The sequence below is a fragment of the Peromyscus eremicus genome, chromosome 4 (genome assembly GCF_949786415.1).
Source record: "Peromyscus eremicus chromosome 4, PerEre_H2_v1, whole genome shotgun sequence".
Classification (NCBI taxonomy): Eukaryota; Metazoa; Chordata; class Mammalia; order Rodentia; family Cricetidae; genus Peromyscus; species Peromyscus eremicus.
This window is the reverse complement of record NC_081419.1, coordinates 56,133,688-56,159,882: the sequence shown is the minus strand read 5'-3', so window position 1 is coordinate 56,159,882 and position 26,195 is coordinate 56,133,688. Positions and strand designations below refer to the sequence as shown.

Here is a 26,195-nt window from a genome sequence, read left to right as displayed (position 1 = left end):
TTTTTTTAAGTGTCTATGAGCCTGTATGCATGTAGTCCCCTATCCAGAATGACTTTTTATGAATAATTTCTACTTGTTCTCAGGACTTGACCTTAGTACCTCCTGCTATCTCTATACCCCAGACTTCCTTTTCCAGTAATAATGTGTTTGTGGCATAGCTATAACATCTAGACATTTCTTCTCTACCTTAAGGATAAGAACATTCACTTTTTGATGTCTTGTGTGTTGTATAATGTAAGTATTACCTTCCTATGCATGGCCACTGTTTTACCAGAAAGACTATAACTATGCTGTAGCATCATCATTTTGGGGGTCCTGTATTGTGTATTTTTCAGTTGTTGTAATATAACCTCAAAGAGACTCTGCACAAATACAGGCTTGAAAAAATGAAGAAAACATTTGGTACATGATTAGAAGCACTAAAGTGTCTTATTACAAGGCATGTATTATTGAGTATGGTAAGGATGACGATTTTTTAAAACTTAAGGTCTTTGGTTTTGTTATGAAAATGGGTAGAAACCCGAGTTTAATGAGTAGATCAAGAGAAACTGTAATGATACGCTTTGTTCATGAATGAGATACCAGGCTACTGAATAACATTAGGCCCTATTCCCAGGCACCTAAGGCATGAGCTATTGGACAATATCACTTTAAGGTGTGTTACTTTTGTTTATGCTCTGGAACATTGGTTTAACAATAGAAAGATGTGTTTGATTAAATAAAATTCACCTGCTCTCAGGAGGCTGCCTCAGCAATTAGCTGACAGGAAGTGGTAGGGAGGAGCCAGGCGAGAAAGGATTGATAGGGAAGGAGGAGAAGCAGAGAGCTTTTTGGAGGACACCAGCAAGGAGCGGAGGTGAGCTACTTGCTATTCAGCCTCTGAAGAGCAGAGCTCCACTTTAACCTTTGAGTCTTGAGTTCTTTAGACGGACAGAGGTTTAGTTAAGTTCTGTTCGTAGCTTTGCAAGAGTCGGAGCCAGCGGGAACAGAATTCCCTGCAGCTCCATACGGCCCTTGCGGCCTAACCGATGCCAGCAACCGAGGTGCAGTTGCTGATTCGGACAGTTGTGGCTTAAAAGGCAGCAGCAATTCATAAAAGGACAACAGTGAGCCAAGGATATAGTAAGCCAAGAAGAGGCAGGGTTAGGAGAATGAATCTTAAGTTCCAGTGATTCAGGGGGTGGCAGCAAAGAGGATGCCCCTTAGGCTTTGTTCTGTTCGATAGCAGAAGCACTGCTACTGAGAAATTAATTGGTTAAAAAAAATAATAATGTAAAGTGAAACATTGTGGAAACAGACAAAGGTTTCTGTTTTCAAAATGTGTAAGGACTTTTGGAAAGTATGTGATAATCCAGAACATGTCCTAATGGAATGTGCATTTAATTTGAAAGCCCGCCTTTCCCACAGGCAGCTTTACAGAGGCTTTAAAGGATAATCTTGCCCTCCATAAATGGAAGGCAAAGTTTAGTATGCATGTGGAACTTAAACTTCAAAAATGTTTTCAGCCAGTCAAACTCAGCTTGCCTCTGAAATGAAAGTGGAGTGGTCTAATGAGGGATCTTCTCAAAAAAAAAAAAAAAAAAAAAAAAAAAAAAAAACTGTCCACAGAGGCAGAGGGTGGGGAGCAGCATGTTGGTTTCTCCTGCTTGACTGCCTGGGAGTGAACTGCCAGGTTTGAGATGGAGAGAGAGAAACGAGTTCCAGTTTGCACTGCCTGCTTTGGGAAGAAGAGAGTGTTGGGACATCCACATAGAGGAAACATATGTAGCAGTGTCTGGTCTAAGTAGGGAGTTCTTTCTGGATTTCACACCAGGTCATTGTACAGCCTGCTCAATACTGAGAAAGTAGGGACAGAAAGCCGAGGAAGAAAGTGGGGAGTGGAATTTAGTGGGGTTAAGAATAAAGGGTGTCAAGTCCAGACCTTTTAAAACCATCTCGGCTGTCTAGGGAGAGAGTAGGACCAGAGGATAGGATCGAAGGAATGGGTCATAATTTATTTTTAAATGGACCTGTAAATAAGTTCAACATGTAGATTTTTTATTATTTAAAACTAAAATGGAAGTCTAGAGGTAGATGGCTAGTGTATTGAAATAAAATGGTCAGATTACACTTCTAATAATATGCTTTGGAACACATTCAGAGATCTTGTAGATCAATTAAAAATCTTTTTAACAAGTAGACAGTGATTGTATCATTCACTCCTTAACTTTTATTAAGTGTGGACTAGCTTCATGCTGCAAGAAATGAAGGCCGATAATACTTCCTCCCAGTTGATAATGTATAGTGCTCGCTGGGCTCATTAAAATTATCTTTAGTTTTTTTGGTTTTTTTTTTTTTTTTGGTTTTTCGAGACAGGGTTTCTCTGTGTAGCTTTGCGCCTTTTCCTGGAACTCACTTGGTAGCCCAGGCTGGCCTCGAACTCAGAGATCCGCCTGGCTCTGCCTCCCGAGTGCTGGGATTAAAGGCGTGCGCCACCACCGCCCGGCGGCTGTTTTTTTTTTAATCATCTACATATTACTGTTTGGCATAAGGTGTCTCAGAATTTTAAACTCGAAGCTCTTTTTTGCACATAGAGTCAGAGACCAGAAAACTGATCAAATGTTTGTTAATATCTCTAAGAAACCGGCGGTATCCTCAACTATCTATCTGTACAGCTTCCCCCTTGTATGGGAACACAGAGAGCACCTGATTCGTGAGTGACTTGGAAGCAGAACATCAAGCATAGGTCTGCATGTCTTTATTACAAATGCTTGCATCAGACCTGTTTTGACACTTGTGATCTTTCGTATTTTAGGAAGGATAGAGAGTCCATGGACTGTTATTAAGAATTTTCCCTCTGGGGTCCAGGTCAGCGTTTTCTAATGAGGCCCGTTAGTATTTCAAGAAGCACACTGACTCAAGGTGGTGCACACCAGGTTTTGGTGTTAGGTCGTTTGTCACATGTAACAGAAATCTTGGTGTCTTCCGAGAGTTTGAAATGGCCTGTGCCTACACCTGGGGAGTCTTCTTCAGAAAGCACCAGAAGTATATGGTGAGCCCCCAAAATTGTGATTCTGTGATGAAGTCATTTGCAATCCATTTCCTTTTGGGCTTGCCATGGGGTAAGTCCCTTACTAATGTTCACATGTTCATGAGAGGGGAAGGGGGTAGATTGTGGCCAGTCTTCTCTCATTACTTGGAAATGGAAGACATGTCTCTAAGAATCCTGTCATACCCCCTTCCCTTTAGACATTTAGAACCAACTTAAGATTGTTCTTAAATTTTGAGTATTGTTTAATGTTACCATTTCCCCATCAGGCAACCTGGATTTTTTTTTTTTTTTAAGCATTGTTCATTGGTAGAATGCAGAAGCACAGACCATTAGCAAATTTTATGTCAGCTGTTTCAGTGAGTCCTCTAACATGGGTTAAACATACCCAAGTAACGGTGGTAGAAGCGGTGTGCTAATGGAGAGTCTAGAGTCCGGTGCACTCCTGCCCTCAGTATTTCCTTGAGTTTTGAAGGTTTGATGTCATTGCTAAATATGTCATTTCATAAGTTCTGGTTCACAGTTTGAAGTGTGTCTACATACATAGCTACTACATAGTTGCTCTGTGGTGCTTGCTGGAACAGAGGGAAACTGCCATCGCTGTAAAGTACTGTTCCCAGGAGTGCTGCATCTTCTATTGTAAAATACCCTCTCTGCTAGTGAAGCGGGTGTGCTTTTGCTGATGTGCTTACTCGTGACAGGACGAGGAATTTAATAATTCATCTCAAAGTCCGTGTAGTGGTGCTGGGAAGAGCAGCGAGCGCTTTAAATTCTAGGTAAATTGCTCTTATAGCAGGAATTTCCAGTTAGAGTGTGAAGCTCCCACATTCTGAGCTCCCAGAACCTTCCTTCCGGTGTGTTCTGTACACATCTGGGCAGTGAGAGGCATTTCTGTGCCTTTCTTAACTGCAGCTGCCACATACAGTGTTACTAGCTTTGATCTTTTCATTTTGAGACATGGAATGTAAAAGATTGTATGTGAGTGTCTGGAATTGGCTCTGGAGTGTTGGAAGGTACAAACAAAGGATAACACTAATCAGAAAGCTCACTAAAATAAGACATTTTGAAGGGAAGTACATAGAAAATGGCTGTTACTGTAGATAGACAAGGAGAAAAGCCCTGTTTAAGAAGTCAGTGGAGTGCAGAGGAAGGAGCTAGCTCTGGCACAGTGGAGGCACGTGATTCGTTTGCTTATACTGTGTGGGCACAGTGCATTCTAGGTGTGCTGAGTAAGTAAGAATTACTTATTGAGGTTCAGAAAGAAGTATTATTATTGACATAGTTTTTAAATCTGCCACTTCAAAGGAGTGGACCAGCTTTGGGATAAGAACATTTTCTGAATTTTCCATGTTACAGTTTGTCAGTTTGACATCAGTTTACCAATGCTGGCATGCATTTTCATTGAGGTGCACTTAGATGATTTGGGGATCAAGTAAATCTAGTTTTAAAGTTAAGGAATATTTTTTTCAACATTGTAGCTTAATTTAGTTCTGTTAAACTAAGTTGAAAAAATAAGTTTACCATTGCTCGTGGTTGCCCACCAGAATTAGCTGAGACCCTGTTGTTAAAGATACCATATATCTTGATTGCAAAATACAGAAAAAACAAGGTGGAAGTAAGCTGAGGTTTCAGAGGGCTGGAACATGTGCAGGTTGCTGAGGGAGGAAAGGAAAAAGTACTCAGATGTGAATCCTACAAACTTCAATATCAACCTGCTAGCCAGGATGTGGCCACTTACGTAATAATGACAGTCCTGGTATGGATGTAACCAGCCACTTTCAGATTGTTTTTGAGGCCCACTCAGCAGGAGGAAACTCATGCAAGAAAGTGTAAGCCCAGTCAAATATCTGGCTGGAGAAGTCATGGTCCTTAGTGGGGGAACTTACTGTTTAAGCAGATGTCATACTGCCTTCCGTATGTTATACCCATAGACAAATCCGACTGTCTTAGTTAGGGTTGCTATTGCTATGATGAAATACCATGACCAAAAGCAACTCGCTAAGGAAAGAAGTTTATTTTGCTTACATATCTTGAATCATAGCCCATTGAGTGAAGCCAAGACAGGAGTTCAAACGGGGCAGGAACCTGGACACAGGAGCTGATGCAGAGGCCATAGAGGAGTACTGCTTACTGGCTTGCTTCTCATGGCTGGCACACCTGTTGGTTTTAACAAAATCTCAATCTTTTGACTTTATCAATAAAAACTCAGTAGCCAGATGCTGGGGTGAAAACCTGCTAGCTCAGAGGGGCAGAGAAAGCACCCAGCTGATCTTCCTCCTTCCTCCACCAACATCATCCCAGAAATCTCCCTTCTACACCATCTCAAAAAACTCTCCTCAAACTGAATGTCCCTGCCTTCTACTTATTGTGTGTCTCTTTATCCATCTTCCTGACTCCCTCTTACTTACTCTCTATGGTTTTTCTTAATAATCCTATGTTCACTTCCTGTCAATTGGTTGCTTGTCCTGCATCTTGATCTATAGTTGATTTTATTTAATCCTGCTTACAATATTCAAACAGAAAGCCCTTGGCTTATAGGTGTGTGCTAGGGCTGAGCCACACCACAGCTAGAAACAGATTGTTCCAGTAAATAATGCAATCTTGTTTCATAGTGTGATCAAATATCCTGTAACACTTGACCTGATTTCTTACAAAACCAAGGACTCCCAGCCCAGGGATGACCCCATCCACAGTGAGCTACACCCTCCCCCATCAATCACTGATTAAGAGATGCTTTACATTCCTTGCCTATACCCCGATCTTATGAAGGAATTTTCTCATTTGAGGTTCCCTTCTCAGATGACACTAGCTTGTGTTAAGCTGACATAAAACTAGCCAGGTACCTACTTTTGGTTTAATGAAAAGACTGTACAGTGAATAGGAGGCAAAAGCAGAGCTTTGTGGCTTCTAAATGTGCTTTGAGTGAGTGATTCTTGAGTGCTGAGCCCTAAATAAAGCATTTATACATTCTCTTAAAGGCTGTGGTGGAAAGAATGGAAGAGCTGGAACATGGGTGGACAGACCGTGAAATGTCATTTCCTGGCTGTGACCGTTTAGGCCAGGTTTCTACTTGGAATACTGATGGCTGATGTTGTAGTTAAGGGACTGGAATGAGCTCCCTTTCAGTGCTCTCATGTAAAAGAGAGACCAGATAATCTCTAATATTTCTATCACTCACAGCTTTTTCCAGTTGTATGTATGCAGTTATTTTAATACTGACTACAGTTCTTTGTACTCCCTGCATCTTACAATTCTTTCATTTTCCTATATTTTGTTTTATTTTTGTGATTTTGTTACCTCACATCACAAACTGTATGTAATTACAATAAAATTTTTGATTGGTAGGTCTACATGAATATAACTACTAATTCTTCACTTTATAGAAATTACTAAAATATATTCTGCATAAGGATATTAGAAGACTGATTAACAGCTGGGGAGATAACTCATTAGTAAAGCCCTTGCCCTGCAAGTATAAGGACCTGTGTTTGATTCCCCCCAGCACGCTTTGTAGAAAAGCCAGGCATGGTGTTCCTGCTTTTAATCCCAGCACGGAGGAGGCAGAGACAGTCAGATCTCCGGCATGGACAGGCAAGCCGGCCTTACCTCTTTGGCAATTCTTAGGCAGTGAAAGAAAGATCCTGTCTCAAAAGAAGAATGGGTGATGCCTGAGGAAAGATACCTGAGGTTTTTTTGTGGCCTCTACAGGCACGTATGCACACAGAAGACACTTAGTGCAGATATAGGTTTATTCAGAACCAAATTCTTTGTCTTTAAATGTGCATTTATATCTGAAGCCTTGGACCTTTAGTAAGCAGGTTAAGACATCTCAGTCTATCAAGTTACATTTCCATGTGGAATACATTTCAAAGATTGTTTCTGCACAAACATTGGCTCTTTCATTTATAATTGATATGTAAACATTGGGTATTTCCTTGATTTTTGTATATACTTGATTATGTAAGCATAAGTTTTCCTTGCTGAAGCATTTCAGTGTTACAAACACCTCTGTTTTTAAATTGACTTTACTCTCTATTTGCTCTTGGTTTTGGATGCTTTTACTGATACATGTTAGGTACACATCCTTTTGTGCAACTATTTAAAGATTAACTTTAAAAATTCAATTATTGTATATGTTTTTACTACTAAAGGAAAATGAAGAGGTCAGGGGCCTGATACATGGACCTCGAGAACATGCCATTGCACACAGTTATTCATCGTTAACAAGCTTGTGTTCTTGTTTGTCAGGTGACGTGTGGAGACAGAAGAAGAAAACTGTCAAGGAACTCAGACCATTGAGTACTTGTTTTTTGAACCAACTTGAGGTTTTATCTGGTCAACATGAAAGTAAGTGTTTGAAACTTAAGCTAAAGATGTAAGCTGATAGTCAGTTCATGTCTGTCCCTTAACCAAAAACGCTTTTATAGAATTAAAACAGTCACATAGTAGGATGGTATTGTGTATACTCTGACACCACACAGTTTATGTGGACCAGGTAGGACTAGTATTTAGCAGAGGGGCAGCTGAGAAAGCATGTTGGATATCCCCCCACCCCTCTCTCTCTCTCTGTGTGTGTGTGTGTGTGTGTGTGTGTGTGTGTGTGTGTGTGTGTGTACGTGTGTACGCGCACGCGCTTGCACAAATATACATAGTACATGTACAGACATGTATTTACATACATCAAATTCTACGTAAATCATTTGAATGTGTACATGTGTCAAAAGGAATAACAAATAATGCTAGCAATGACAACATCATTCTCAAGGAGCATGCTTTCCTGAGTGTAGTTCCTTCCTTCGGTGAGTCTAGATTCCTTCATGACTGTCCAGTTTTTCCATATGTGGAAATGGACTTCGGTGTTGTACTTTATTTTAGACATTTGTTTGTTCAACAAATGAGTGAATTGTATGTTACAGTGATTGTTCTCTACTGAAGATCTTACGTTAACATTACTGTAATGTGCCAGTCATTTGTTACTTGATCGTAGTTACATAATCCTTCTGATTCACGACTTCTGTGTTTTTGGCTTCTCTCTCTTGTTCACAACAGCTGTTGCGGAGATGTGTTAAAAATCATTAGCACAGAATTGAGGCTGTCTTCCTAATGTAGTCAAAATAATCGCCTCACTTGTAAAAGAAAATGGGGATAGGACGATTGCATTATCTGTCTCCTCTTATGTCTCCTTTATCAGTCTGTCTTTTTCTCTCTCACATACATGATCTAACATGTTTAATAGATAAATCTGTGTAGACTCCTGGAATAGACAATACTAACTCCTGAGTGTGAAGATCTTCAGTTCCTTGAGGCTTTCCTGTATTTTGTGTCCTTCTGAATGACACAGGAAATGTTAGGGCTCAGAGGAAATATGTGGCTCATAATAAATACTTAGTAAACACCGTATTTTATGTTACTGTTGAATTTGGTGGATCTTGTGGTGTGTGTTTAGCTTAGGATCTTTTGGTATATGGGGAGTTTCTGTGGTGCAGAGCCCTCAGGCAAGCTGAGCAGATGCTCAGCAGTGGACTACAATGTCAGCCCTGGGCTTAAGGTTTTGGTATAAAGTTTTATAAAACCTATGTTGTACATATTGAACAATTTTGCTTCCTTGTGTTTCTTATTTTTTAAGATTTATTGGTTATGTTTGAGGGGGAGGGGGGAAGGGAGACGCCTCATGTTTTGAGGAGGCAGGGTACCTTGTTGGTTCTGCCACTCTGCTGCCTGTGGCCGCCTCTGAGGTCTTCCCCTCCCACACAGCAGAGGAGTGCTGGAATTAAAGATGTGTGCCACCCACTGCATCCAGTGGTTGTTTAATATGGATCCTAACAATTGAACTCAGGCTGTAAGGCTTACACAGTTATTATTTCTATGCCCTGCCCATGTCCTCGGCCCCTATTGTGTTTCTTGGCAAAACTAAATAATCTGTTAAGGCAACGCCTGATGTAACTCAAGTGGGCCTGTAATTGGCTGGGTGGGCCTACAGTTTTAATTGGCTGGGTCACAAAGCCCCGATTTTAGGTAACATGAGTTAGTCTGGATGATTGAACAGTGTTTTGAGGGCCAGCAAGCCTTGCTATACCATGTAACCCTGACAGCCTGGGTTCAATCCCTGGAACCTGGAAAGGAATCCTCCCAATTTTGTCTTTTGACCTCCACATGTGTGCCATGGAACATGTGTGTCCACAGTCTCTCACACACACATCATAGACATAACATTAACATAATATTTAAGAGAGATGAAAGTTTTAAATCATTTCTAAAGTACTGCTAATTTGCGGGGCCTCATGTCATTGTGTATATATTTCTAACATAACCAGTTTTGAAGCATTTCTTCCTTCTTTTCTCTTTGGAAGCACTCCTCTGGTCACGACAGAAGGGAGAGCCACAGTGCATACCACCGGAACTCCTCCCCAGAAGACAGGTAATTGCTCTGTGTGTGCCAAGTGTGAATTTCATGTCTTCATCGATTTAGTTCTTTGATTAAGGTGGACATTGAAGTGCTGTTTTGCTGTTGTGATGTGCTTATATAGTCACACAGCTTTTTATAGTTAAATTGTTATGTACATCAGCATAATTATAAGATAAGCAATCTAGAAATAGTACCAGTAATGTGTATCATTTATGTTTATTAGTACTACAGCTGTGTCACTTACTAAGTGAGGACCATTAACATAATTCCTAAAGGAGAAGCACCCAATTTCTTATGCACTATATTCCTACTCCGTTCTGCCAAATATCTCCCAGGACCTTTGCTTTAGGATCTTAGATTGTGACCACTTACTACCCTTACCAGTCCCCTGTCTCTGTCAACACTCAGACATACAGTGTAAGGTAATTGTAGATATGTATATAAAACACAAATTATATTGCCATATAGGTTATATATTTAACTTCCCTAGTGTTCTCTGGCTTTATTGAGTTTTAAGAGCAAACAGTGAATTTACTGGGATCCACCTTGTTCATTTGTTCAGTGTTCCCAGCACTGCAGGTTCCAGAATACCATCCAGTGGTTATAGTGCTTGGAGTAGAGTTCACTAGAACAAGCAGTGATTGATGCTGGTCTCGTTCGTCGTTCAGTGTTGCTGTGAGGAGGTCTTTGTAAAATAGCCTCTTGCTGCCCATTATGTGTAATTTCCAGATTGATTACTTCACTAAGGGCAGTGTGAATATGGATGAGGAAGTTTGGCTAAGTTAATTCCAGGAGTTGTTTTGCTGTGCCCATGATGGTAGCTTTTGCAATTCAGAATGCTTATGTTTGGTCCAGTGTAGGAGTATCAAGTCTCATGTGGCCCTCCGCCGTGAGGCATGCAGACTAAGTTTCCGCTTTAAAATTAGAAGTTAATAGTTCAAAAACATTTCATTAAAGTTTCTGTGTGGGTAGCATCTGCACAGTGAGAACTAGCTAGGTCACTGTAGGGAAGTGACTGCATCAGCTGATGCACACGGCTTCTCTCAGTGGTGCTGAGCACTTCCTGCTACAGCTGCTGTCTAGGAGCATGTCACATGCAGATCACAGGGAGAGTTTGCAACATCCTCTTTGTGGCTAGTTGGGGGTTATATCCGAAATACTTTGAAGACAGTATAGTTTTTCACAGTGAAGTGAACAGACTGAAACACTTGCATTGAAGGAAAGCAACTGAAGATGGCCTTTCTACATCATCTTAATAACCAGGGGCTCTGAGACTTCTAATAAAAACAGCAGTTCTTCAAGTGACAGTTTCAACTCTTAGGTTTTTATAATACATTTGTACTTCAATTTAACATTATGAAAATAAGCTCTTGTTTCTTCTTTGCACCATTTACCAAATACATCACAGTTCGTCTTAATTTTCTTTTTTTTTTTTTGGTTTTACGAGACAGGGTTTCTCTGTGTAGCTTTGTGCCTCTCCTGGAACTCACTTGGTAGCCCAGGCTGGCCTCGAACTCACAGAGATCCGCCTGGCTCTGCCTCCCGAGTGCTGGGATTAAAGGCGTGCACCACCACCACCCGGCTCGTCTTAATTTTCATGCCACTTTTTCCGACTTAGAAGCCTATGTTCATCTCCAGTATGAACATTTGAAAGTCTATTGGTTGGCTTTTTCAAGAGTTCAGTCAGATTTAAACTTGTTTGGTTCAACTATTGCAGTGCTGGATTCTTCACTATTTCATGATGGTATCATCCTGGTCTTGCTCAGTTTTGCAGTATTTTTTAATTGAAGAATGTCATCCTCTTCTGGTTTTTTTTTTTTGATGGTTTCTCTGTGTAACCCTGGCTGTCTTAGAACTCACTCTGTAGACCAGACTGGCCTCGAACTCACAGAGATCCACTTGCCTCTGCCCCCTAAGTGCTGGAACTAAAGACGTGTGCCCGGCTGTCATCCTCTCTCTAATTTGCTTGCTTCCAGGCTAAAAGCTTATTTTGAGCCTTGAGCCATGGAATAAGGTGTCTTTCTCTGTGAGGATTACTTCACCATCCTTGTAGAGACCCTCAGAGGTTTCCTAGTTAGAACTTACTCAGCGTCTGAGAATCTGAGCTTGCTTTACCCAGCAGGACTGTATAAGGGGATGATTTGGCTACGGGCCTGGTTGCCAGGTGTTTGGAAGGGTCTACACTTGGCTGTGTGGTGTGCTTTGATGTAGTAAGGGGGAAATCTTTTGCCCCGCCCCTTTGAAGAGACAGAAGGGGCCGGTGGATTTTGATCCAGGTCCTCCCGAAGCTATCCTGTGTTTCTGTCTTTCTCCCCTCCGCTCTCTTTCTATCTAAAAGTTTCTTATCCCTCTCTCCTCCTCATAGGAACCCTTTAAAAGGTGGGAGCTGGCCTCCCACACATCCTGAACCACTTTCATTTCCTGTGGTCTCACTCATTCTATGTGTAGGTCATTGTAAGAATGCTTTTATGTTTTATCCATCCTCCCACCCCATTTTTCAGAAGTAGGGACCAAGAAAAACACAGAGAAAGGAAAAGGTCCCGGAAATCCCCATCTCCTGGAAGAAGAAGCCCAGAACAAGCAGTCACCCAGAGTTCTACTCAGGAAGAACCTGCCATGAAGAAGAGGAAGGATGAGCAGGATCCACTGCTTACCCGAACTGGGGGAGCGTATATTCCTCCTGCAAAGCTCAGAATGATGCAGGAACAAATTACAGATAAGAACAGGTATGTTGATATACTGCATCTCCAAAGCAGAAATAGCCTCATTGAACAAGGAGTAGTCTAATTAGTGTTCACTGTTAAGAATATACTTAGTTTACCCTGCTAGAGACCAAAAAGTACAGCCTCTTGTCTTTTTGACTTCAGAAATTCCTTTGGAGCTTGCTCTGATATTAATTCGTAACTTTGTGTGTGTGTTTGTATGGCTTTTTGAGTGTTGAGTGTTAGTCCTCAGGCACTGTCTTTTATTTGTTTATTTTTTGGAGTCTGGTTTTCTCAGTGGCTTGAAACTTGCCAAGTAGGTTAGGCTGGCGGGCCAACAAGCCCCAGGGATGCACCTGTCTCTCTATTACTGTACCTATTACAAGTATTGTGTACCACTGAGCCAGGCATTTTTTACATGGACTTGAAGATTGAACTTAGGTCCTTGTGTTTCTGTTTGTGTGTCATAGGGCTTGATGGTGATCTTTGAAATGTAATATTGGGGAGGGTTTTAGCGAAGACTTCCTTAATGCATACTTCCTTATCATCTAGGCATTTGGTTTTTACAAAGGCAGCATTGGAGGAATTAGTGGAAAGTATTCACTTTTCCCAATCCAGTCCAAAGCAGATTATTTAGTCGTGAAAGAAAAATGTTATTGATTGAATTCTTGCACCATGACAGGTACAATAGGCAGGGAAGAGTTAGCAACATACCCAGCGTTAAAGCAGTTCTGGGAGATAATTCACATTAGTGGAGATCTGTCCCTGGTCAGAAGGTGCAAGTAGGAAGGAAGGAGGAGTCTGTAGATTTTACTTTGAATTGATCCCTGATGGGGTGAAGTGACAGTGCCCGAGTTAGTGAAAGTAACTGTGCTTGATGTTTTCCAGTTTCCTAGGAGGCTGTGCCTACATGCTAGTCTCACATCTTACTGAGTCACAGACATGTTTCTCTAGAGATAGTGACGTATCCAAGGTGTGCAGAGTGGGACAGTGCATCTCCTCTGCCATAGCTGAGTGCAGTAAGCAGTTAAGAGTTTGACTGATAGAGAATTTTAAAGCAACAACAAAATATTAATTGCAAGTGTGCGTCTGTAAATCTGCCTCTTCTCCTCATGCTTACTGACAGTTTTAAACAATGTCAGGGACCTAATAACCCACCAAGCACTGTTCTCACTGCTCTACTTCGAAGGGACTGTAGGTTCCTGGATAGAATTTAGGCAGTCTGGCCATGAATCTGGATTGGGGAAAATGCATTTTATTTTTTATTGATCTCCAACTAAAGTTTAGCATTTCTTTCTATTGGAATTGTAACTCTATATAATGTATAGTCTCAATCCATTAGTTACAGTTACTGTGAAATACTGTATATGGCCATACTACTTGAAATTAAAATCAGTACTTAGCCTCCTACCACTTCTTGCTACTTCATGTCTGAAGACACTCAGAGCATACTATATCAAGCATGTTCTTTTCATGTTTTGAGGATTCTTTCAGTATCTGTTGTAACTTTGTAATATATGCATGTCAGGAAGCCTACTGGTTTCATTAGACTCTAAGAGAAGTATATGGGGAATCATGGCTTATTTCATCCAACATTAAATTCCAAGAGAAATAATTCTAAAAACCTAAAAACCGTAAGATTCTTAGAGCTTTAAAAGACCTTGGGCATTATCAAGCTTAATGTAAAAAAAAAAAAAAAAGAAAGAAAGAAAAAACAAGTGAGGCTTAAGTGCCCGAATGTAAGTTAAAAACAGTATAGCCATCTAGCCTTCACTGGAATGCAGCTCCCGGATAACTGCTACATAAAAGGAGGTCTTTAAATGCTATGGCAATGTCTCAGCTCCAAGGTCCCTTGTTTGTGACTTTCCCTTTTTTTGGTCATTTTTTAGCTTAGCGTACCAGAGGATGAGCTGGGAGGCCCTGAAGAAGTCAATTAATGGTCTTATCAACAAAGTCAACATTTCCAATATTAGTATTATTATCCAGGAGCTACTCCAGGAAAATATAGTCAGAGGGAGGTAAGTACTGGTCATTTACCTGGTATATCTCATAGTAAGTTTCCAAAGAAACATAATTTCTCTGTGAACAATAAGCATTTGTTTGTTATGCTATTATATTTCAAAGGTACTTGTGAACGTTTATTGAAAATGCAGTTCTTTTACATTGTAGGCTATTAAATAACTTACACCATATTGTTCAAGGTTTATAGAGTCAGGGATTTTTGAGATTTGATATCACAGCATAATTTTGCACAAACATTTACTAAATGTCTAATAATTTAAATCTACAAGGCATAATTTTTAAAATATGCAATTTCAAGCCATTTTAATTTTTTTTAGTTGTCATAAAATCTTTATTAGCAGTGTGATGCTTTGGTATATATATCTTGTGTTGTCACAGGTGCCAGGATTTCTTCCTTGGAGCTGAGCAGTATTCCATTGTCTGGATATGAATTGTCTTTCCCACTCTGTCAGGGCATGGAGCTCCATCTGGCTCTTGTGGATAATGCTGTAGGGGATATGGTGTGTAGCTCCCTGGCCTCGCATTTTCCCTACCATCTGCAAAGCTGTGCATTCCTTCCTATTCACAGTCCACGAGTGTTCCCTATCCTTTGCATCCTTAGAAACACCTTTGTCATTTTGATGACATCCATTGTACCAGGGATGAGATGATATATCATTTGATTTTATTCTGTTCATCTGATGATAGACGATGCTGCACGGTATCACCTATGGTTTGTCTTGAGAAATGACTGGTTAGGTGTTTTGTTGATTTTCAAACTGGGTTATATGGTTTATTACTATTGGCTTATCTGATTTCCTTGTATATTTTGGTTTTAGCTCCTTATCAGACTTGACTCGCAGATACTTCTCTTCCTGTATTTTGTCTCATGGTTTCTTTTACTGTCCAGAAGCCTTTTAGATTGAGGTCTCATTTGTTAAGTTTTCTTGGGTTACTTGTGATTTTGGAGTTATGTTTTAAAATGTGTCAATCTAGACAAATATCATAGAGTGTCCCCCAGTAGTTCTGCAAATTCTGTTTTTCTGTTTATTAATCAATTTTAAGTTGATTTGTTGTGTTGCATGAGATTAAGGTATGCTTTTATTCTTCTGCATGCTAATGTCTAGTTTTCCTACCACTACTCTTGAACAGACTACCTTTATATTGTATGTTTTGATGCTTTTGTTAAAAAACAATTAGATATAAATGTGTTCTGTTCTCTGTTGGTGTCTATAAAGTTTAGTGCCAGTACCATGCTGTTTTGATTTCTGTAGCTTCATGTAGCAATAGTAGGCTTTAAATTGGGTAATATGGCGCCTCTTGCTTTGCTCTTTTTGCTGAAGATTTCTTGGCTACTTGGGTTCTTTTATATTCAATATTAATTTTAGGAGCTGCCTTTTCCCTGAAAAATGCTACTCAAATTTTGATGGATATTACATTTGAATTTGGATGGTATGACAAGTAGCATAGCTTGTTCCTGATCCTAAAGGAGGCGTTTCTGGCCTCTCACTGTTGAGATAGTGTTCACTTTAGATGTGTTGTTATGTCTTTTTACATTCTAACTAGAGCAAAGTGAGAATGAGGTAAGACTGGGAAAGATGAACAATACATTTGAAGAAAAATGAAAGGAATCACCATTTTCTATTAGGATTCAAGCAGTTGGTGATTTTTTTTAAGAATAAAGACATGGAAATAAGTATCACATATCTATTATTTTTAAATGTGAGTGCTGTTTTCTTATGATTTCACATTACACTGATTATAATAATTAAAACAGGACTAAGCTAAGTGGAGCGTGTTGTCAGGGAGCAGAAGGTTGGCTAAGAGCCTGTCTCATAGATAATCTGGGTTCACTTCTTTCCTCCTCAGTGGTTCACTGTTGTATCGAAGCTGCTAAGTACGAAGTCATTTCCTTCCCTTAGTTTCTTGCAGTCCAGTGATTGTCACTGTATTGCTCAGAATAATGAGAATTAGGTTGCTGTATATCTCTCCTTTCCTTACCAAAAACCTATGACTGTCTGAAGGTGAGACTTCGTCACTGTGTCTTCACTCCGTCGACACTGTATCCTTCCTTTTGTTCCTCTAAAAGTACACCAACAGAAGGAAACAGCTCAAGTCCGTGTCCCAATACAGAAGTATTTTATACAAATGATGGACCCATGGCATCATATTGTCTAAATTGCGCTTTATATTGTCTAAATTTTACACTCATCAAGCAAGTTTGTTTTTACTCCACTATTTTTTGGGTTTGGATTATTGAAAACATTTTCCTATAATATATTTTGATCATGTTTTTCCCCTTTCCCAATCCTTACAGTCATGATTAGATGAAATGTGAATAGGAAAAGGATCTCATAGAGATCCGCGAGCCTCTGTCTCCCAAGTGCTGGGATTAAAGGCGTGTGCCACCACAGCGGCCATGAAAGCATTTTGTTATTGTTTGTTTATTTATGTTTTTGTTTTTACATCCAACCAACATTTTCCTCCGTTTACTTTCCTCCCAGTCCCTTCCCCCCATCCACCTCTCTTCCTCTGTTGCTCTTCAGATATGAACAGGCCTCTCATGGATATCAGCTGGCCATGGTATCAAGTTGCAGTGAGACTAGGCACCTCTTCTATTAAAAAGCACTTTTTTACTGATTACCAAGATGAACTCTTTTTCCAGGAAAAATAAGATTTAGTTGTGAATGCTCTTTTATTGTTCATGACCAGGGAATTAGTTTTCTTTGATTTTTGCATATTTTTCCTAAACTCTATCTTATGTTTTGGACAGAGGACTGCTGGCCAGGTCTGTGTTGCAGGCACAGAGTGCTTCTCCGATCTTTACCCATGTATATGCAGCTTTGGTTGCCATCATCAATTCAAAATTCCCACAAATTGGAGAATTAATTCTAAAGAGACTAATTCTCAATTTCCGAAAAGGATATCGAAGAAACGACAAGGTATGAATGGCTTGTAAGTAGATTGTCTCATGAGGTTAGTCCAGTAAACCAGCATCAATAAAAGTAAGCATGCTGTTTGTATACAGGAGTGCATTTAACATATGCTTCATGAAAACTGTTCATTCTCCTACATGTCCTCTGGCCACTAAGATGATGACTGACTGTATACTTAACAGCTTTTATAGCTACTTCATGTATATTATTGCTGGATAAAAATTACTCAGTATGTTCCTTAAAGAGCATGGTAATCCACTGTAGATTTTATCAATACAGGATAATTGACTATAGTTGATGAATTAACTGTCTTTACTTTTATTTTTCAGCCACTTTGCCTGACAGCTTCAAAATTTGTGGCACATCTTATAAATCAAAATGTGGTAAGTAATTATCTTTAAAACCTGGTCGAATTCAGTGGCATAAGACCATGGTCTAGGTGCCATTTCCCTGCATCATAGTCTTTGATCATCTTGGTTGACATTTCAGTTGTAAAAGTGCTTGAAATGCACCTAATATTCTTGAATATAGAGAAAATCTGAATGTTGTAAGGTATTTAGTCAGGCTGATGTGATTAAACACCGTGGTTACTGAGCTACAAGTTATTCTGTGTAGAGTTTAACTCCATTTTTCTGCATCTCTTCCCTCACTCTTCCTTCTGCCTTATGCTCATGACCACCTAATAAATAGGTGATGCTTGGTGTGAGCAGCTTGTAACAAAAGTTTATCAGTGGTCATGCCTTTCACTTGTTGAGTGTTCTTGTCACTTTTATAAAATGTATTTGCTTCTCCGTGGATATTGCTGCATGACACCAACTGCGATGCTCAGCCTAGCACATAAACCAGCATGTGACACATTATTCAGGGGCCACTGCTCTTCATCCCTTACCCATTGTCCCATCAGCAAGATGGATTTGTTTAGGCCTTCTTCCTTATCTCCAGGGTGTCTCTAAATTCACTAGATGTTAAAGAGATTATAAAGTTTTAATATATAACATGATAAAAATTTATAGAAAAGCTATCATGTGCATTATAATCATTATAGAGTGCTAATTTATGTTTAAAAGCTTGTCAGTAGGGCTAGAGAGATGGCTCAGTAGTTAAGAGCACTGGCTGCTCAAGCTTGTCAGTAACAGTTTAATGATGTCAAACTATTTTATCTCCTTCATGTGTCTGGATTCTGTTAAGGCACATGAGGTTCTATGCCTGGAGATGCTCACTTTGCTGCTGGAGAGACCAACAGATGACAGCGTCGAAGTAGCCATCGGCTTCCTCAAGGAGTGTGGACTCAAATTAACCCAGGTGTCACCAAGGGGAATCAATGGTAATTGCACATCCTTGGTTTGTATATTCTTATCTATTCTTACTCTGGTGTTAAGAGTGTTGTTTTTTATTGTCTTTTCTTTGCTTTTAACTTCAGCTATCTTTGAACGCCTGAGAAACATTCTGCACGAGTCTGAGATCGACAAAAGAGTGCAGTACATGATCGAAGTGATGTTCGCTGTACGGAAGGATGGATTTAAGGACCACCCTGTTATTCTAGACGGACTTGATTTAGTAGAAGAGGATGATCAGTTTACCCATATGCTCCCCTTGGAGGATGACTACAATCCAGAAGATGTTCTCAGTAAGCTTGGGGTGTGCTTGCAGGAGGTGGTACACCAACATGTCAATGCAGGAAATTAATGCTTCTTGTTTATTTTTTTAAGATGTTTTCAAGATGGATCCTAGTTTCATGGAGAACGAAGAAAAATATAAAGCTATTAAAAAAGGTATGTAAAATTTGACAAAAATAGCTTGGATCAGTAGACGCAATGTAGACAGTTTATGATACTGACAGGAACATTTATGAATATCCCACTGATTCTTCCCAACTGAAGCTCAGCTCCAGTGAGCCTGCTCTTCGCTTCCTCATGAATTAACTTTCTTGATAGTGTTTTGCTCCTCGTGTAAATTCATTCTGAATTCTGCAGTTCTTTGCCCCTCTTCTTTCAAGTTTCACCTGTCTTAAGAAACACTTATAGATTACCAGTGGCCTTTATTAGGTTTTTTTTCTACACCTACAGTCAGTGAGTGCTATTCGCTATTGGAAGTGTCATGATATGCTGATTATTATCTGTATGTATATTGTCAGATATCGGTATATCTGTGCTTTAGTTTTATTTAGAGGGTTCAGAAAGTCTTCTGTTCCTGTGCAGTCTGCTAAAACTCTTCTACACCAAACAGGTTTCTCTTCTTTGACGCAGATTCTCACAAGCTTTCCTTGCCACTGGACTGCTTCCTTTGCCGCTGAGGTTTCATTCCTCAAGCCCATTCCCGTCCTCGATTTTGGACTTCTTTCTCTGTAGTTTCCCTAAAAGGTGCCAAGTTTTTCTGGATCTCTGATATGATTTTCTATTTTAAACTTGGGATTCCTTTAGGGTCTAGGCAGTTAGCCAGTACATGGATTATACTTTTTTATTACAGTGGTTCTCAAGTTCTGTGGTTTTGAGATCCCTTGACAGTCTTTTAAAATTAGCCTTCAGAGCACTTCGGTTTATGTGTTTCATCTGTTGGTGTTTGAATATTTAAAAATAACACAAGCAACATTTTTATGAAATGATTAAATTATTTTAATAAATAATGGGGCGTATTGAGAAGATGACATTTTATGGACTGAGTAGTGCCTGACCTAATAGGAAATGGGTACTCTGTCCTTCTGCATTCTGCTTACTGCAGCTCACTCTAGTTTCATTTACAATATAGTTAGAAGAGGGAAGAATATTGTGATAGCTTTTGCAGAGAAGTGTGCTATTCTTCCTTGATACTATGACAGTAGTTAACTGTTAGTAGTTTTTTTTTTGTTTTTTTTTTGTTGTTGTTGTTTTTTAGTTATTCGAGACAGGGTTTCTCTGTGTAGTTTTGGTTCCTGTCCTGAATCTCGCTCTGTAGACCAGGTTGGCCTTGAACTCACAGAGATCCGCCTGCCTCTGCCTCCTGAGTACTGGGATTAAAGGCATGTGCCACCACCACCCAGCTTGTTAGTAGTTTCTTAAAAGTTGATTTCCACTTGAAATCCTAAATGGTATTAGTGGTTTTTCACACTCAGTTAAATGTTAAAACCCTTTGGTATATGTGTCTCTTCTAATAGCTCCTTATGCCATACCTCATTTTGCAACATGTCAGTCATTTGGAACATCTTGCTTCACTGTGCTATTATGTATCTTCTAAATGTTAGCACATAAACATCATCAAAATTGAGTTAACATGTTAGGACAGTATCAAAGCTCACGTTTCTTAATGTTGCCACTCGTCTCAGAAGTTTGTTCCATTATTGGGAAGCTATTGAGTTCAGAGGGATAAATACAAAATTTTGCAAAAATTAGATTTGCTCTTACAAACTTAAGTTGTATCATGGTAGCAGATACTGTTTTTAAAATGAAAGTGTTACTTTGTTGCAGGAAATTTGTTTGCCAAATATCTAACAACATCTCTTGACAACATTGGCCATTTTTTTCCCAAGTAAAAATGAAAAATGTTGCTACTTTATCCTCAGCCCAGGCAGTTACCCCAGCCTTGTTCTTGAGGTTACCACTGCACTGTCCATTGGTCTATAATACAAGTCGTACGGTGGTGTTCAAGTATGGAGCTGTAATACAATTAGTGTTGTACGTCTTCATCAAGGACAGGGACAATCAAAATAGGCTTCCCCTGCTGCAAGTGTGGCGGAAAGCAGCATTGACTCCTGGTTCATTGCTTAGATTGCAGCACTCTTAACCCCCATTGCTCTTGTCTGTTACTGTAGCTAGCAATGCAGTGAGAGGGCAGATAATACCTTGGAATCATTAGGAAAGTAGTGTGGTCCTCATAGACCATCTGACAGTTCTCAAGTTCCCCAGGGAATCATAGACCGTTTGTTGAAACTTGTCTTATTCACCTAGTGAAATCCAATTGCCAGTGCTTATGGAATTTTGGGAAGCTAGTTCTAAAGGAGAGAGAAAAGAGGAGGCTGTAAACTATCAGACAGTTTATTTGACCTTCATCTTTAGTAAAATATTCCTCTGGAACTTTCATAAAAAATGACCACAGCAGGAAGTGAGCACAGCTCTAGTAATTAGCACCTTCGAGTGACCCAGGTGTACTTGTGTATTGGGTTTCACAGCATTTGGGAAAACAGCAGGAGTGCCTGTCTTCCTGCTTTGGAATACTAAATAGTTTCTTCTTTTCAAAGTCTGTTCTATTGTATAATCAACTAGACACTGGATTGTTTCTTAGAGTTGCATTTGCTAAAAATGTTTCTAAGATTTGTAGGTCAGGTAGGGGCTAAATGACAGCTCTACAGTCTTATAAAATGATTAGTTCTTCGCTAACATTAAATATATGGCTCCTGACTTAGACTGCTGTCCAAAATAGAAAGAAATGAATATTTTCTAAAAGTGAATTAAAACTTTGTGTTAAAACCTCAGTGATTATCATAATAAAAATGCAGTGCTGGGCAGCTCTAACAGTACCACTGTGTGAGCTACAGTTGTGATCTATGCCATTTGCACTGTTGATGTGCTAGATGGTTCTTTGTGACCTTTCATGTACATTCATTCAGATATGAATGTAAGTTGTATTTTAAGAATAGTGACAGTTTTACCAATTTTGCTAAATTTTGCTCTATTTTAGTTTTACTCATGAAAAACCTTTAGATGGTAATATTCAATTTAACAATTGTATGTTTTAATTGAAAATTTTCAGTCTATTATTTAAAGTGAATACGTAAGTTTTGGAATGATTCCCCCTCCCATATCATTCTGTATATTCTTTTTTTTTATCCCCCCCCTCCAAGACGGTTTCTCTGTGTAGCTTTGCACCTTTCCTGGAACTCACTCTGTAGCCCAGGCTGGCCTCGAACTCACAGAGGTCTGCCTGCCTCTGCCTCCCGAGTGCTGGGATTAAAGGCGTGCGCCACCACCACCCGGCCATCATTCCATATATTCTTAACTCTACATTCTTGTGTTCCATATATAGCCTTAGCTTTCCTCATAGACTGCCCTCTTTATTAAGATAGCTTTTGAACTTTGAAATGCTAGCTTTGGACTCCAGTTTTTTCCCAGTGCTCTTGCCCACTCAGAAAACCATCATGTGCGTTTCTTTTCTTCTTTTCATTCCCTAGTTTCATGAGCACATTTTATCTGACAAAGAACGATACATACAATTTCCTAACATCAGATCATTCTAATTGCTTTCTTGCTATAACTGTTGGCAGGTAAACAGTTGAAATTAGATTTGGTGAAATGAGAATGAACTTCTCAGGATGAGTACATGTATCTAGCTCATTCATTTTTTTTCCTTCTTAAACTTGCTTTGTAGAAATTCTTGATGAAGGAGACAGTGATTCCAACACAGACCAAGAAGCTGGAAGTAGTGAAGATGAGGAGGAGGAAGAGGAGGAAGAAGGAGAAGAAGAGGAAGGAGGTAAAGTGTGGCTTTTGAAGTATGCTGTCAACACTTTAGGATTAAGTGAATTCTGCAGTACCTCTCCAAAGTCCCTTCTCCATTCACTGAGAAGGATTGTGAAGAATGCCACTGGCGGTTAGTGGGTGAAGACAGGGTGACTGTTCAATATCCTGTAGGACAGAGAACTGCCCCCTTTCTGTCCCCAGAAGGATTTCCTAACAACATAATTTTAATTTGGTATTTTAGACCTTCAGTTCTAAAGGTACATTCATGTTAAGAGTGTGTGATTTACGTAATCTTGGCAAGAGTGCGATGGATGTGAATGAGTAGATATTTGCTGTTCATTTTGGCAAAATAGAGTAGGGAGGCCCGCAACTATATTTGTACAGAACAGGCTTGGTGTTCTTCCTCTTTAGCTCTGATTACATCATTTGCAGAAAAACAAGCTCAGATCTTTCCTTTGGTTGAATATTAGTAGTACAGCAGCATATATAAGCTGCGTGTTATTTACATGAATTACACATCTGGAAATATTGAAAGTATGTTTTTCTTTTACGGTGAAATTGTTCTATAACATTTTATAAAAAAAATAGGTTGGATTTTTCCACTGTTGGCTTTAAGTCATCTAAATAGCTATATTATATTTTCCTTCAGAATTTTTTTGTTTTAAATGGAAGTACTGTTTAAATACAAATTATTATGTACAAGAAATGTTTTCTTACATAAGTGAAGAGATTTTGACAAATACATGTTTGGACAGAGCCAACCTGCCACAACCCAGTGTTCTCTTAACCTGAATTTCAGCCTGTACAGTTCATCTACCTGATCAAAATTGTGTATGACTCCAGAAATAACACTTAGTGCAGCATCGGTGTAGAATAAAGCCCCCCTATGGTGTCTCAATGAGTTTATAACACAGAGACAAAAATTGGTTTTGGCATGGTTGTGGACTCTGATCTAAGAAAATGGTACGTCAGAAGACTTATAGTTGCTCCATTAATTATACAGATACTAATTTACAAAAGGAAGACAATGTTTTTGTTACTGAATTTGATCATAGAACAAACATTTTTATAATGGTTATGTTTATTTTATTTCAGGACAAAAAGTAACTATTCATGACAAAACAGAAATCAATCTAGTCTCATTTCGGCGTACAATATATCTAGCTATTCAGTCAAGGTAAGACTCTATAGCTTAATTATTCTTTTATTTTTATTTTGGGTAAGAGATGGGTAACAGGATCAGCAATACAGTTTAGGGTCTGATGACAGACAATCCAACATCATTTCGGCATTGTCCTGACACCTGCCTCAACCCGTCCTGTACCCAGCTCAGAAGTCCCTGCACATCGGTTCTGTCCTTAGAGGTAGATTGTCTCAGAGTCCTGGCTGTGTTACCTGAATAGATGCTGCTTTCATTTCAGTGTGTCATTTCTTGTAGTTAAATATTAGGAATGAAACCTCAAATAGCCAACTCTGTTTAAAGACTATCACCGTATTGTTAATGAGAATTTAATGTTTCATTTTCTGATGTGGTTTTTAATCCTCACTCTTAGTTGAGAACATAATTGCTGTGCAGATGCAGGTGGATAGAAATGGAATTGCGAATTACACTTTGAAGACCCTTTGAAGTACCAGGCTCTTTCCTTTGAAACCTGGGCATTTGAGGAGACATACCCAGGAATGATGAGTGCTTAGTCCCTCTGTTACTTTGATGAGAATCAGCTTATGGAATGCATCTCACACAGGAGGAAGGATGCTTTCCCAGTTGGGTTGTTGCTAGGTTCTGTGTGTTTCCATTGCATATGATGATTCATAAGTAGGAGTCGTTATGTTTTCATTGTCTGAAAACTTCATATAGAGGAACATTCAACAGCAGAACACCGATAAGAATTTTGTTGTTTATCTTGATCTGTGTTTTATTCTTTCACATGGAAAAACTGCTTCCATGCAACTAGAAGAGGAGAGTTTTTTTTAGAGTTTGAGTCCTTGCTGTCATTTTTAGAAATTAGCATTAATCAGGACAGAAATGGGTCACTCTAATGCTGCTCTCACCACTGTGACTGGGAAGAGTTGTGGTGCAGCTGAGTAATGGTGTAGAAGGACCCCTTGTCTAAGTTGCCTTGACTTTGCTAATCTCTAAATCAGAGAAATTACCAAAAAACCAAAGCACTGAGACAGAAGGCAGCCACTTTTCTCTTCTTTTTCTTTTTTGGGTTTTCGAGATAGGGTTTCTCTGTGTAACCTTAGCTGTCCTGGAACTCGTTTTATAGTCCAGGCTGGTTTTGAACTCACAGAGGTCCACCTGCCTCTGCCTCCTAAGTGCTGACATTAAAGGTGTGCACCACCACCACCACCTGGCATAGGCAGCCACTCACTCTTAAACAGTGGCCCTCCTCGTTGTACCCATAGACCGTACATAATAGTGTTAAAAGAATACCAGCCTATCCATGCCAAGTTAATTTCTCCCAATTATATATGAAAATGGTTACTAGACTTATAGAAACTCACACAAATGTTAGAAGAAAAACACGAGTGTTCAGTAGACATATTGGAGTACTTAAGAATGAGACTTATTGGTGATAAAATCTCATAAAAACGTTAGTCATCAAATATCTAGACAAAGAAATGCTGTCATTGCTCATCAAAAGCAGAAGTAGCTTAATTTTTTTTTTTTTTGAAACAATGGTACTAAGTCTTGAATTTTATTAGATTCACAAAAAACATTATTGTAGGTAAACTCTACAGCCTCTGGAAGCTTAAGTCAAGGGCTTTCCATCCGTACATCTGGCCCCTCTTTTTCATTATTGTAATTACACAGAATTGTTTATTGCGAAACAACAAAGGAAACAAATGGGCGATCACTACCTAAAATACATGGTCAAATGTCTGGTTCTGTCTCCCTTGGAAGTTGAGTTGATTGTGACTTGTTAAGAATGTAGGAAATGCTCACATAACATGTCACCTTGGAGAAGATAAGTAGACCATGCAGAGCTATGCTTATAGAGTCTTCGTTGAAAATAGCAAACCAGCTCAAGAAATGATACCTTAAGATCTGTGTGTGTGTGTGTGTGTGTGTGTGTCCAGTGTTTTCTGTTTTCTAAGGTCTATAGCATCCAGGCTAGTTGGAATGAAGTGACTGAGTCAGGTGGTGTGAGAGCATTTATCTTACAGAAGTGAGAGTTCTCTGTCACTGAGCTGTGTCTCAGGACTTTCCTTCAGGTAATCTTAGACAAACAAAAGTCAGTTTGGCCACTGAACTGTGTAGGAATTGGCATTTTTATTTTCTTTTACTAGTTTGCTGGTATTCCCATTTTCCTGCTGCTGTGGCTCTGAGAATGCTCTTTCATTATACAAAACATCACAGTAAGCAGTTGGCTTTGCTGTCAAGGCTGAAGCTCCCTCCTTGTTCTTGGTTCTCAATGATGGTCAGGTTTTGCATTTCAGAGTTGTAGTATCAGGTGGAGATGGACTTCAGTGTCCCTGACAATATAGTTTCTTAAACTGGACACATTGATGTAATCATTTTTAAATACTACTTAAAAACTGGCTTCATGTCAAGAAGACAGTAATTTAGTAATGCATTTTTATAACCCTACTTCAATTATTATTGTTTTAAAACTGGAAATAATTGTATTTAGCCACCTAAGATATCTAAAATATTGAGCAATGTTAGTTCATGTAATATTTATAACT

The 26,195-nt window shown here is 39.3% G+C and overlaps 1 protein-coding gene across 1 annotated transcript in view; it reads left to right on the top strand.

The window, feature by feature from the left end:
• The first annotated feature begins 7,323 nt into the window (after positions 1 to 7,323).
• Cwc22 (CWC22 spliceosome associated protein homolog) overlaps positions 7,324 to 26,195 on the top strand; it is a 30,774-nt gene continuing 11,902 nt past the window's right edge. Inside the window, exons 1-11 of the mRNA XM_059260780.1 lie at positions 7,324 to 7,375; positions 9,379 to 9,446; positions 11,936 to 12,160; positions 14,026 to 14,154; positions 16,911 to 17,079; positions 17,403 to 17,456; positions 18,262 to 18,397; positions 18,494 to 18,700; positions 18,783 to 18,845; positions 22,411 to 22,515; positions 23,598 to 23,679. Of these exons, the coding sequence (XP_059116763.1) occupies positions 7,370 to 7,375; positions 9,379 to 9,446; positions 11,936 to 12,160; positions 14,026 to 14,154; positions 16,911 to 17,079; positions 17,403 to 17,456; positions 18,262 to 18,397; positions 18,494 to 18,700; positions 18,783 to 18,845; positions 22,411 to 22,515; positions 23,598 to 23,679 (1,244 nt within the window). The 5' untranslated portion in view covers positions 7,324 to 7,369. The remainder of the gene's footprint in view (positions 7,376 to 9,378; positions 9,447 to 11,935; positions 12,161 to 14,025; positions 14,155 to 16,910; positions 17,080 to 17,402; positions 17,457 to 18,261; positions 18,398 to 18,493; positions 18,701 to 18,782; positions 18,846 to 22,410; positions 22,516 to 23,597; positions 23,680 to 26,195) is intronic.